This window comes from Erinaceus europaeus, chromosome 10 (genome assembly GCF_950295315.1).
Source record: "Erinaceus europaeus chromosome 10, mEriEur2.1, whole genome shotgun sequence".
Taxonomy (NCBI): Eukaryota; Metazoa; Chordata; class Mammalia; order Eulipotyphla; family Erinaceidae; genus Erinaceus; species Erinaceus europaeus.
The window spans coordinates 20,621,611-20,635,366 of NC_080171.1; the positions used below are offsets into that span (position 1 = coordinate 20,621,611).

Below are 13,756 nucleotides of genomic sequence, written 5' to 3' on the forward strand. Positions count from 1 at the left end.
CCAGAGAGCTCTGAACTTCAATTCCATCAAGACCCTGAGAAAGAAGAGGGGAAAAAAAAGAAAGGCTATTTCAGAGTACAATAGGTGTAGGTGTGACATAGAAAGGAAGAGAAAGCAATACCATTGGGAAAAAATGGACAAATATATATAAATATAGATAGTTATAGAAATAATCTTCAACCTATATCTGTGACCTTGAGAGAATGACTGCAGTTTCCAATGAACGGAAAAGAGACACAGAACTCTGGTGGTGGGCTGGTGTGGAATTATACTTCTGCTGTCTTATAATTTTGTTAATCAATGTGAAATCACTAGTAAAATTTAAAAAAAAACAACATTTGCAGATAGACACCAAGCACCAAAACCTTGGTCTTAAGGTGAAGACAGAAGCTTTGGGGCTCAGATCATCTTCTAGTGGCGGGACCCCACCCCTAATAATTCTGTAGACATGCTCAGAGAGAACAACAGGTTGGGGCCAAGTGTGCAGCTCTGCAAAGCTGAATGTGAAAGTGGTTGGCAAGACACAGCCCTAAATGATCTTTCACCTGCCCTTAATCTCCTGCCAGGTTAGACCTTGTGGACGCTTTGTACTGTAGAGGTCCAAAGAGCTCCACGAGCTTAAAGGGCAGAGAAGGCCCTTGGTGGCACACGTAGCTGAGCATACGTTACCATGTACAAAGATCTGGGTTCAAGCCCCCAGCCCCCACCTGGTGGAAGTTTCATGAGTGGTGAAGCTGAGATGCAGGAATCTTGCTCTCCCTGGCTCTTTCCCCCTCCCCTTTTGATTTCTCTAGATCAGAGAACCAGGTAGATGCAGCTGTAGGTGTGTCAGCCAACAGGCAGGTGGAGGAGGTTAGGGGACAGGGAGCAGAAGCAAAATAGGAAAAAAAATTTGATAGAATAGAGAGAAACTGAGAGGTAAGAAGACATAGGGAAGGAGAGAGAGACAGATCTGTATCACTTCTGAAGCTTCCCCCCTGCAGTTGAGAGAGTGGGGACTTGAGTGCTCTATGAGGGGTGCCATCACATGGACCAGTTTGCTCAATTATTTTAGAAAGTGTGTGTGTGTGTGTGTGTGTGTGTGTGTGTGTGTGTGTGTGTGTGTGTGTGTGTGTTTAATTTACTTACCAAGAGAGTTATCTCTGGTGCATGGTGTCTGGGGTGTGTGTGTGTGTGTGTGTGTGTGTGTGAGAGAGAGAGAGAGAGAGAGAGAGAGAGAGAAAGGGTTAACTGCAGACTTACTCCACCACTCCTGAAGCTTCCTTCTTGTATATGGGGGCTAGGGACTTCAACCAGGGCCCTTGCTCATGGTAACGTGTATGTTCTGCCAAGTGCTACACCGCCCAGCCCACTAAAAACAAATTTCAAGTGCAGGATTGGAGTTATTCATCCTCCAGCTTCTCCTTCCTCCTCTCCTCACCTGGGTGGGTTACCTGCTTGAGAAGGGCTGCAGCTTCTGGAAGCACAAAGAGTTAACACATCAAACTCCTCTCAGTGGAGGAGGGAGGCCACACCCCAGGGAGCAAGTGCGGAGCCAACTTCCAGGAGAGAAATCCCATTGGCATCAGGAAGCAGGGAGCCGGCCCCTGGGCGCGGCCTGCAGGGGGCAGGCGATAGCCGCGGGGGGTTGGGGAGCCGGCCGGGAGGGGCGGGTGCCGCCCCGCAGACGCCTCAGCAGCCTAGGAAGCTTGTCCTCCAGCCTTGCGCCCCACTCGCCCTGCTCGCCCTGCTAGCCTGGGACCCGCTTCGCTCGCTGCCTTCATGTGCGCCGCCCGGATGCCGCCTCTGGCGCATGTCTTCCGAGGAACCTTCGTGCACTCCACCTGCACCTGCCCCATGGAGGTGCTGCGGGACCACCTGCTCGGCGTGAGCGACGCCGGCAAGGTAAGTAGACAGGTGGGAAGGGGGCAGGGGAGGGAGGGGCAGTTGCTGGGGGGGGCAGTTGCTCAGGTGGGCAGGTGCGGAGATGGGCAGGGGGCAGGTGCGCAGGTGGACAGGAGGACGGGGGCTAGACGGGTAGGGGGCAAAGGGGAAAGAGGCAGCAGGCAGAGGGGCAGGGGACAGGCAGGCAGATGCTCAGGCGGGCGGGTGAGTATGTGGGCAGGGGGGCAGGCAGGTGGGCAAAGGGCATAGGAGCAGGTAGGCACGGGGGCTGAAGGACAGAAGGCAGGTGGGCTGGGGGGCTTTCAGGGGGTAGGTGGGCAGAGGGGCAAGCGGGCAAGGGAGCAGGGAGAAGGCAGGCAGAGGGGCAGAGGGCAGATGCTCAGAGGATCAGGTGAGGAGGCGAGCAGGTGGGCAGGGGGCTGCTGGGCAGGTATGGGGACTCTGCACTCTCCGCTGGCTCGCTTCATGGTTCCAGTACTCGCTCCAGAGCACAGCTCCCTTGTCCAGCTGGGGAAAGGAAGGAGAACCCTGCAGGCTCCCAAGCCCAAGGCCGGGGCAATAGAGTTTCACACCCACCGCTGTGGGCCCCTAAGAGTCAAATGAGCCCCCTTCCCACCCCCTCCCCAAGTCCTAAGAGACCTGGCTTGCTTCCCTCACATCTTCACATCTGGCGCTAAGCTCCATGGTACAGACTAGGTGCATCTTAGATCCTACTTGGTTGGGCTGTAAGAGAAGCAAGAGTGGAGGGGACAGCCTGGTGGGGTTATTTCTACTCCCACTCCCACCCCCACCCCCCTCTGCAGAGAATAGCAGGAATCTGATTTCATCTACTTCATCATCCAATGGAGACAGTGTATTAATGATCTAGACTAAACAACATATAATACTAGTGAAGATAGCTCAAGCTCTCTCTTTTTCCCTTCCCCATGGCCATTTGCATCAAAGTAAGCATTTCCATTTTAAGGGTCAAAATGTCTCTATCAGTTTGCCACCTGCCCTGACCTTTTTAAGGTCAGGATTACTCTCCTGAGAGCATGAGTATATCATGTCTAAGATCTCTTGTTGCATATATCTGTGTGTGATGGCTTGGTCACTGGGATCAGTGGAAGTTGTTCCATTTTTAGGAGGCAAGATGGTAGCAGAATGGGTTTGTTTGTTTGTTTGTTTTGTTTAGTTTTGCTCCCCCACCCTACCCCCATCCGCATCCCCAACTACCAGTTTAGTTGTCAATGGCTCACATATTTGTGAATTGTCAGCTTGATAATACTATTCCTGACTAAAGAAGCTTCCGAGTCAATGACAATTTTGAATCGTGACTCTTAGATTTGGGGATAACTAAGCCTTGTTTTCATATGGTGCTTTAAAAAATATTCCCTCTGTGCATATTCAGGGAGCCTGCTATTGTGTTTCCAAGGTGATCCAACTCTCTGAGCTCCCTCAAATGGGAAACTCCAATAAACCCCGAGACAGATGAATCATTTTTCTGTGTAACTTACTCTCATGTTTCAGGGAATCCTTTGGCTTGGGACAGGTCCCAGGAAGCAGAGAAACAGAGACTGCAGAACTGGAAGTGGGGAGTGGGCTACTCATAGGAGCTGTTCTTAGGTTTCTTTTCTTAACTTAAGTTCCCATATTCAGAATTTTCCTTAGTAGAATAACAGGCAAAAAAAAAAAAAAAATGTGGGTTTGAGGATTAGTTTTAAGGGGGAGGGAAGTAATTCATTAAAAAAAAAAAAAAAAACACCTTTTCTGGTGGTTGTTCAGAAGAACAACAAAAGAGTATCCTGAACGTGCAATTATTAGTTGAGTCAGGGAATCTATTCCTAAGGAAGAAGCCTACTGAGTTATAAATTTAGAAAACATGCTGTTCCTCCATAAGATAAAATTAACTGGGAATTAGATACAAAGGTGAATTAATCAAGTGGGGTACATTTGTAGTATAAAACTTCCTAATCACCAAATTGATAACAATTCATTGTATTCATCATTTGATTCCGGGTGGTATATCAAAGGAGGCATGTGTGCATATTTGCATATATACACAAAATACATGTTTGCATACACACACATGTGTATGTGTATATACTTGATTTCTCTCATTTTGAAAATGGTAATGTTTCTCACTTAGTGTTGCTGGATAAATATTTTATTATATATCACTAAAATGTTTTTATGGGAATAGTGCAAATTCATATGCTGATGGGGTATAGTGTCATAGTTTTTCATGATGTATGTTATCATTCTCACCGCATTCCACCAAAAAAGTCCCCACATCCCTTCTTCAGCACCCATTGTGGGGGGTTGGGTGGTGTTGCACCTGGTTGAGCATATATATTATGTATGCTCAAGGGCCTGGGTTCAAGAACCGCTACCCCACTCTGCTTCCCACTTGCAGGTTGGGGAGGGATTCAAAAATGATGAATCAGTGCTGTAGGTGTCTTTCTTGCAGGTAACTTTCTCTCTCCATCTCCATATCCCCTTTCCCTCTTCTTGTCCCAGAAAATAATAAATAAATAAATAAATAAAATTTAAAGATGTCAATAATACCAGTACCTTTCTCCCCTTTTTGGTGACTTCAGCTCTATAACCAGAGTCTAAAATTTTTGTTTTCAATTGACTTTGTCCCACTCCCCGTTTTTAAATATTCCTCTTGTATATATAATCACCTAGTATTTATCCTCCTTCTAAGTTTCTTTAGCAAAATTCCCTTTGTACCCAGTCATGTGTCAAAAGGCAAAATTTCTTCTCCTCTCATAACCGAGTAGCGTTCATAATGCATATACAACACAGCTCCCTTATCTACTCATTTGTCCTTGGCTTGGGGTTTTTTTCTTTATCTTGGCTATTGTAAATAGTGGTGTCACAAATGCAGGTGTACATTCTTAGGACAAATATCTTTTGTTTACACATTTGCAAGCTTCTGTGGAAGATTGCATTCCCACGGAATAAATACAAATGTGGAGTATTTATGGCATTTACCTTTTTACTGAGTCATAAAGCTTTTCTCAAATTTTGGCATCAAACAGAAATGACTAGAGGTCCTTCTTAAAATGCTGGTTCCTAGGCACCATTATAGGAAAATCTGAGTCAATAGTCCTGAAATAGAAAGTGGCATTCCAATAAAACTCCCAGTAGGTCGGGATGTGGGTTGTGGGTAGATTATATTTTGAGTAAGCAAAGTATATCTATTGTGTGTAGAACCACTAATGTGGTTCTTGAGGCCTCAGTTGTCCAGTTTGGGGGTACTACCTCACAGAGAGGGGACCTGACCTCCTCTTGTCTACTTTTGTCTCTTAGACCTCATTTGTAAATTCCACATGACTTTATTTAGACTCATAAACATAATGATCAGATTCATTCATTAGAGATCACTTAAAATGGCACTGTTATTATTCTCTGGTCAACATTTTAGTATTGGCAATTTTGAATTTAGAGGGTTTTTTTTTTTATTATTTTCTTCTCAAGAGTCATAGGTCTTTAAAAAAAAAAAGTTTCCAGGAGGTATAATTTATTTGTAGACATTTAATTAGTCTTGATATACTGTGTACTCAAAAATAACTAAATTTCCTAGTTCTTCTCACATGTAACAGGGTCAGGCTGACTTGAAAGGTACATAAAGATGCCTCAGGTCTTTTCATGCAGATATTCCTGGGAGCAAGATAGTAATTCTGGAGGCATTGTTGTCCTGTGGCAGGAGAAAGTCCTATTGAAAAACAGAGAAGAACTGGCTATAGTTCATTCCTTTGCTTCATACCTGTCCTGAGGCAAGTGACAAAATGTACAACATGTCTCAGGCTCCTCCCTTGATGCATAAGACTAAGAAAAGAAAGGGGAAACTGAAAATAGAACTTGGACTGAGCTTGGTATATTGCACCAAAGCAAAGGACTCTGGGGAATGGGACAATGTTCAGGTCCTGGTGCATGATGATGGAGAAGGACCTAGGCTGGGCCTGAGAGAGTTCTGCAGAAAACTGAAAAATTTTACACATGGATCAACAATTGTATTTACTTCTAGCGTTTGCCCTTCTTCTGTAGCCAGTCAACAGCATCAGGTTGAGCCTGATGTAAAGTTTCGAGACCTCCTTTGAATCTGGAGAGGTGGCAGTCATTGACTATGTGGGTCATAGTCTGTCTGTAGCCGCAGGGGCAGTTCGGGTCGTCTCTGGCTCCCCAGCGATGGAACATAGCGGCGCAGCGGCTGTGGCCTGTTCGATAGCGATTGAGGAGGGCCCAATCATAACGTGCTAGGTCAAAGCCGGGTTGATGCTTGCAGGGGTCTGTGATGAGGTGTTTGTTCTTTACCTCAGCTGACTGCCAACTCTGTTTCCAAGAGTCTGGAACAGAGAAGTTCAGTGTAGGCGTAGGGGACCAGATTGGGTGACGAGACGACAAGCGTTGGACAGGGTGGGCGAAGATATCCACGTATATTAGCAGGTCCGGTCGAGCGTAGACATGGGAAATGAACTTAGATGATGCCACATCCCGATGAATATCTGGCGGGGCGATGTTGCTAAGAACTGGCAGCCATGGAACTGGGGTGGAACGGATGGTTCCAGAAATTATCCTCATGGAGGAATATAATTTTGAATCGACCAAGTGGACATGGGGGCTACGGAACCATACTGGGGCACAGTATTCTGCAGTGGAATAGCATAATGCCAGAGATGATGATCGTAGTGTGGAAGCGCTCGTGCCCCATGAGGAGCTGGCCAGTCTTGCAATGATGTTATTCCTTGCGCCCACCTTTGCTGCAGTTTTTATGAGATGTTCGTGAAATGACAGGGTGCGATCGAGAGTAACGCCAAGATAGACCGGCTGGGCTTCATGCCGGATTCTCATATCGCCAAGCTGCACATTAAGCTCACGCGAGGCCGAGGCATGGTGTAGATGGAAAACAGATGATACCGTTTTTGCAGTGCTAGGGATTAGTCGTATTTACTGTAAGCCATTAATTCCCCCCAATTAAAAAAAAAAAAGAAAGATTTCCTTTTGCTATATAATCAATGAGCTCATGGGTGAAAAGTCATGGCATTAAGTGGATACATCCATTTTGTAGTTTCATTCCTCCCTTCCCTTTGACCCCAGCCAAACACTGAATCCCTTGGTAGCATCATCACCTATTTCCACATGGTGGCACTCAAGCAATAATCAGCCAACAAAGGAAATGATCCAGAATGGATTCTGCAGGAAGTGTGGAGAATTATCACTGATTCACTGGGGTACAAAGATGTATCTGGGGGGTAATTCTACTAAGCACTTTCTACCAGGTTCTCAAACATGTTATAGTCAATATTTCGATTAGCTTTCACAATGCATTATTCCCACTTACAGAAGAAAATTTTGCATCCAGACACAGTGGTGTAACTCGGTGTTGAATTAGCATGGGCCAAAATCTCATTTATTTTTAATAGACACCGTCCCTGAGATATTGCCCATGATCTCAAAGAAGTTTTTAAAAATACACATTTTATCTATTTTATTCTAATGAGACAGAGGTAGATAGATAGATAGAGAAAGAGAGAGAGAGAGAGAGTTGTAAGAGCACTGCTCAGCTGTCTTTTCCTCATTTTTAAATTTGTGATTAATAGTGGGTTACAAGATTGTAAGGTTACAAGGTATATTTCTACACTTCACCCACTGCCAAGGTTCTCTGTTCCCACCTTCCTACCTCCCAAAGATAACCACCATAGTTCTCACAAAATCTTAGAAATAGTTTCCTGTTGCTCACTCTTCTTGTTCTCGTTCTCATAGTCATTCTCCTCCTCCTTCCCCTTCCTCCTCCATCTTTTTTTCTTCTTCTTTTTCACAAGTTCTTGTGTATCAGTTCTCTAGATTCCACATATAGAAGTCAGGCAGTAGCGCAGCGGGTTAAGCACAAAGCACAAGGATCCCGGTACGAGCCCCCAGCTCCCCACCTGCAGGGGAGTCGCTTCATAAGCGGTGAAGCAGGTCTGCAGGTGTCTATCTTTCTCTCCCCCTCTCTGTCTTCCCCTTCTCTCTCCATTTCTCTCTGTCCTATCCAACAACGATGACATCAATAACAACAACAATAACTACAACAATAAAAAACAGTGGCAACAAAAGGGAAAATAAATAAATAAATATTTTTTAAAAAGAAGTTGTCTTTCATCTCTTTACTTCACTAAGTACAATCACTTCCAGTTCCATCCATTTAGTTTCAAAGGTTACAATATCATCTTTTTGTTTTCAGAGTAGTATTCCATGAATTGTATATCCCCTAACTTCTTTATCCAGTCATGTGTTCATGGGCATTTAGGCTGCTCCTACTCTCTCTATGAACTTTTAACAAGAGAACCAAGCCTTGTATCTTTCCTTAAAGTAGTAAATAACAAAACTAATAAGAGAATAATATAACCATCATAATATAATTAAAAAAAATGCCTGTAATAAAAGACTGATTATTGAGCCAAGGGCTTTTTCACTGCTGGAACTGACCTGCTTTCGTGAAAATAATAATTTAGTGACACATTAACGGAATGTCCTGTAATGTGTCAGAAGCTGAAGTAATCTGGGCATGGAGACGAAATTTTTCTGAGTAAGAAGTGACATTTAAATTGAGATATGATTATACCCATGTTATCTTATAATTTTGCAAATCAATATTAGACTACTAATTCAATTAAATTTTTAAAAGTTACTTAAAAAGAGGGAAAAAAGAAATTCAGAAGTCAAAATAGGCAGGACTGAAGACAGGGAATAAACTTCTAGGTAGATGAAATAGTCCGTGCAAATTTCCTGAGGTCAGAAGGAATGAAAAAGTCAGATAGTTTAAAGTCTAGGAGGAGAGTAACGCAAAATTAGGCAGGAGCAGTGGGCAGAGCAAAGCCATAGAGGGGAAGGGAAGTAGAGAGAAGAATTGAGCCATGATCAAGTTTTGTATTTAAAAGGTCATAACTCAGCAACAAGAAAACAAATGACCCCATCCAAAAATGGGGAGAGGAGATGAAATATTCACCACAGAAGAGATCCAAAAGGCCAATAAACTTGTGAAAAAATGCCCCAAATCACTAATTGTCAGAGAAATGCAAATAAAGACAAAGAGACGCCACTTCACTCCTGTGAATATGTCAAACATCAGAAAAGGTAACAGCAGCAAATGCTGGAGAGGTTGTGGAGTCAAAGGAAACCTTCTGCACTGCTGGTGGGAATGTAAATTGGTTCAACCCCCGTGAAGAGCAGCCTGGAGAACTCTCAGAAGGCTAGAAATGGACCTACCCTATGACCCTGCAATTCCTTTCCTGGGGATATATCCTAAGGAACCAAACACACTCATCCCAAAAGATTTTTGTTTACCTATGTTCATAGTCGTACAATCTGTAATAGCCAAAGCCTGGAAGCAGCCTAGATGTCCAACAACAGATGAGTGGCTGAGCAAGTTGTGGTATATACACAGTGGAATACCACTCAGCTATTAAAAATGGTGATTTTACCATTTTCAGCCCATCTTGGATGGAGCTTGATGGAATCATGTGAAGTGAGGTAAGTCAGAAAGAGAAGGATGAATATAAGATGATTTCACTCATAATCAGAAGTTGGAAAACAAGATCAAAAGGGAAAACACTAAGCAAAACTTGAACTGGAGTTGATGTATTACCTCAAAGTAAAAGACTCTTGGGGGGGGTTGGGGGGAGGGCGTCTTCTTCTAGCGTTTGCCCTTCTTCTGTAGCCAGTCAACAGCATCAGGTTGAGCCTGATGTAAAGTTTCGAGACCTCCTTTGAATCTGGAGAGGTGGCAGTCATTGACTATGTGGGTCATAGTCTGTCTGTAGCCGCAGGGGCAGTTCGGGTCGTCTCTGGCTCCCCAGCGATGGAACATAGCGGCGCAGCGGCTGTGGCCTGTTCGATAGCGATTGAGGAGGGCCCAATCATAACGTGCTAGGTCAAAGCCGGGTTGATGCTTGCAGGGGTCTGTGATGAGGTGTTTGTTCTTTACCTCAGCTGACTGCCAACTCTGTTTCCAAGAGTCTGGAACAGAGAAGTTCAGTGTAGGCGTAGGGGACCAGATTGGGTGATGAGACAGGATGGGCTAAGATATCCACGTATATTGGCAGGTCCGGTCGAGTGTAGACATGGGAAATGAACTTAGATGATGCCACATCCCGACGAATATCTGGCGGGGTGATGTTGCTAAGAACTGGCAGCCATGGAACTGGGGTGGAACGGATGGTTCCAGAAATTATCCTCATGGAGGAATATAATTTTGAATCGACCAAGTGGACATGGGGGCTACGGAACCATCCTGGGGCACAGTATTCTGCAGTGGAATAGCATAATGCCAGAGATGATGATCGTAGTGTGGAAGCGCTCGTGCCCCATGAGGAGCTGGCCAGTCTTGCAATGATGTTATTCCTTGTGCCCACCTTTGCTGCAGTTTTTATGAGAGGGCTCATGTCCTGGAACATGATGGCAGAAGAGGACCTAATGGGGGTTGTATTGTTATGTGGAAAACTGGGAAATGTTATGGATGTACAAACTATTGTATTTTATTGTCAACTATAAACCATTAATACACCAATAAATAAATTAAAAAAAAAACAATCGTTCCAGCTTCAGAATAGACAATGTAGTGATGGAGTGTTGAGTGCAGGCAAAGATATCAAATAGTTTGTGGCAGTAGTTTAGGTTAAATGGGATGAAGTTTAGAAGACTGTATAGTTTATCAAATATATGAACGTTTGAGTATCTCTATCATTTACTCTCTGTGTGAATTTTATTAAGTTACTTAGTATCTCTTTTTTATTTTGTTTATTTATTTTTATTTTACCAGAGCAATGATCAGCTCTGGCTTATGGTGGTACGGAGGATTGAACCTGGAACTTCTGAGCCTCAGGCATGAGAATCTCTTTGCATAACCTTTATGTTATCTATCCCTGCTCCATAATATCTCTTAATTTTTTTAATTATCTTTATTTACTTATTGGATAGAGAAATTAAGAGGAAATGGGTGATAGAGAGGAAGAGAGGCAGAGAGACACCTGCAGACCTGATTCACCATTAGCAAAGCTGTCCCTCTGCAGGTGGGGACCAGAGGTTCAAACCCTGGTCCTTGTGAATTGTAACATGTGCACTCAACCAGGTGCACCACACATGGTCTCCTTAATATCTCTAAATCCAAGTTTTCTCATGTGTAAAATAATAACTGTAGTGTACTTCATGGGGCTGTGGAATAGATGAAATGCATTAATAATTGTAAAACACACAAAGTATTGCCTTTCATGAAATATATGTTCAAAGAACATCACCAATTATTCCAATCAATTGAGATAGAAAGAGATGGAGAGAATTAATAAGTGAAGTTAACTGGATTTTATATTAAAGTTAGAAAGGTGTATATGTGGAGGAGATTAGTGTAGCACCTGGTTAAGTTCACATTATCTTGAGCAAATATCTAGGTTCTAACCCCCACTCCCTACCTTCAGGGGAGAGTAGTAAAGCAAGTATTGCAAGTATCTCTCTGTCTCTGTCTCTGTCTCCCCATCCCTCTCAAAATTCTCTCTGCCCTATCAAATAAAGGAAAGGAAAGAAGAAAAAAATGTGCAAAGGGGGTTATATGAATGTATTATCTGGTGACAGAACAGGTTTGGTGAGAGAAGCCAAAATCGTGCTCAACACTAAAAAAACACACAGAATTTGATCACACAGGAGAGGATTATATAGGCTTAGTCAAGGGAAGTCATTGCTCAAATTTTAAGAATTGGGAGGAGTAGTAAAAGGTATAGTTCACCTTTATAGTCATTACCTTGACTTGTCAGTTCTCATAGTCTGGATTATACATTTTGTGGTTCTCTATTATCCTTTTTCCTACTTGGGAGAGTGAAGACCCATCTTCCTCTCCAGGTCAGGACCTCAGAATATTTTCTGATACTCAAGATGACGTTTACACTATGCTCTTCCTTCTGAGACTGCCATATAAAAACTTGGCTTACCTCAGAAACATGTATTCATGCCCAAGTAACACATCATTGTCTTGCAGATTTCCAGTTCTCTGAAGACTTATCTCATCCAGCACACTACAGGAAGAAAGAGCTATTGGTTATTTACTCGGTTGCTATAGCCATTTTTCCCTTTTAACCCATTCTGAATTTCATTTATCTGTCATATGCTGAGCTCACAAACAAACCAATTATGGTCATCATAAACCTGTTAGTCAGGTACTTATTTTTCTAGTTTCCTTGTAACAAAGAGTAGCCAGTGATGACATTCTAGCAAACAGGACATCTATTTAGAAACCCTTGAGAAAGTCTTTCTGCCCTAATAGACACAGCTGTAAGAGAAAGAAAGTTTTTCCTTTGGAATTTTTCATCTATAGAAGGGAGGTGCACATTTTTATAGATTGCAGGACAGCTCTCCTGGATAGTGAACCTGCTTTGCCAGATGTGTGACCTAGGTTTGAGTCTGTCTCCTATTGCACTGGAGGAGGCTTTGGTGGTATGATATTATTCTCTTTCTTCCTGTCTCTCTCTGTTTCTCTTCTTCTTGCTGAAAAAGTCAACTCAGAGTAATGAAGTACCAGTAATGACATACACGTGCAATAATAGTAAGTAATAATATTAAGAGAATTTCAGAGATAACCCATCTAAATAGTTACTTATTTGAACATCCTGTGGGCACAGCATGGATAGTGAGTGGTGTTGTGGTGTCTCTCCTCTCTCCATGTCTATCTTTTCCTTCTATCTCTCTTTTTATAAGTTGTAATCTATTTTGTATAGAAATAGAAATTGAGATTGGAGGGAGAGGTAGAGAGAGAAAGAGAAGGAGAGACACCTGTAGCACTGCCTTCATCACTTGTGAAGGTTCCCCTTGAGGGCTTGAACCCAGATCTTTGCACATAATCAACGAGTGCTCTACCAGGTATGCAACCTCCTGGCCCTCCCCCTTTCTTTTGTGAAATAATACAATGTCTGTATTATCTATACCTTTGAGATTTGGCACTCAAACCTTTATTATTTCAGTGTCTTTTTGATTATCTTTATCATTAGTCAGACTCAGCCTAAGATTTTTTGGTATACACCCCTTTTCTTTGGTCATGACTACTACTCAGTCCTTTATGATCTCTTGCCTAAAATATTAAAAACACCTCCTAATTTTTTATCTATTCCAATCTAGTAACTCCTCCACATTTCTAACAGTTACTTTCTTGGAGGGTGGGAACTATCTTGCATCTACTCTCTTCTAACCATCTTTGACTTTTTATTGCCTTTAAGGGTCAAATATCCCTGGATGATATTATAGATATGACATAATTTTTACACCAACCTCTTTTTCTAACTTCTTTTTCTAACTTCCTCCTATTCCTTCTAACTTCCTCCTGTCTTTCTTTATGACAAATGAGAGTGAGAATCTACCCAAGGACCAAGGCATGTCTGTTCATGAAAATTAGTCATTGTTTCCCAACACACCATGTCCTCCAAGCCCTGTTATATATTCATTTTGTTCTACTCTCTCAGTATGTGATAGTACTCATTGTACCATCTTTTCAACGTCAAAATAAAATTTTGTTCTTTCTTCAGATCCTAGTTCTAATAACTCCTTTTCCCCTGGCAATTGTTTCCCAGATGGAACAAACTTATCTATGTTGTTCTATAAAAATTCTCATGTTTTTGTTCAAATCATCATTTTCCTGGTGCTAAGAACATTGGCTTCTGGAGTCATACTTTGTGGATTCTAATCTCAACTCTTCCACTTATTTGGGACACATTTATAACTATATCTCAGCATTATCACCCTTACTTATAACAATGTATATAATAATATCACCCTGAAGAAGTTATGAGGCGGATAAGCTAGTGCATGTAAAGTACTTGGAACATAGTAATTTATCAAGAAATATGACTTATTAATCATTTTCTTT

General features: G+C 42.6%; 1 protein-coding gene and 1 long non-coding RNA gene across 2 annotated transcripts in view; one reads left to right on the top strand and one right to left on the bottom strand.

The window, feature by feature from the left end:
- Positions 1-1,651: 1,651 nt before the first annotated feature.
- GDA (guanine deaminase) overlaps positions 1,652-13,756 on the top strand; it is an 81,309-nt gene continuing 69,204 nt past the window's right edge. The window contains exon 1 of the mRNA XM_060198993.1: positions 1,652-1,884. Coding sequence (XP_060054976.1) covers positions 1,762-1,884 — 123 coding nt within the window. The 5' untranslated portion in view covers positions 1,652-1,761. The remainder of the gene's footprint in view (positions 1,885-13,756) is intronic.
- Positions 5,376-11,919, bottom strand: LOC132540713 (uncharacterized). Its single transcript, XR_009551875.1, has 2 exons — positions 11,832-11,919; positions 5,376-5,587 (listed from the first exon to the last, which is right to left on the bottom strand). It is a non-coding gene; the product is annotated as an uncharacterized LOC132540713 (long non-coding RNA).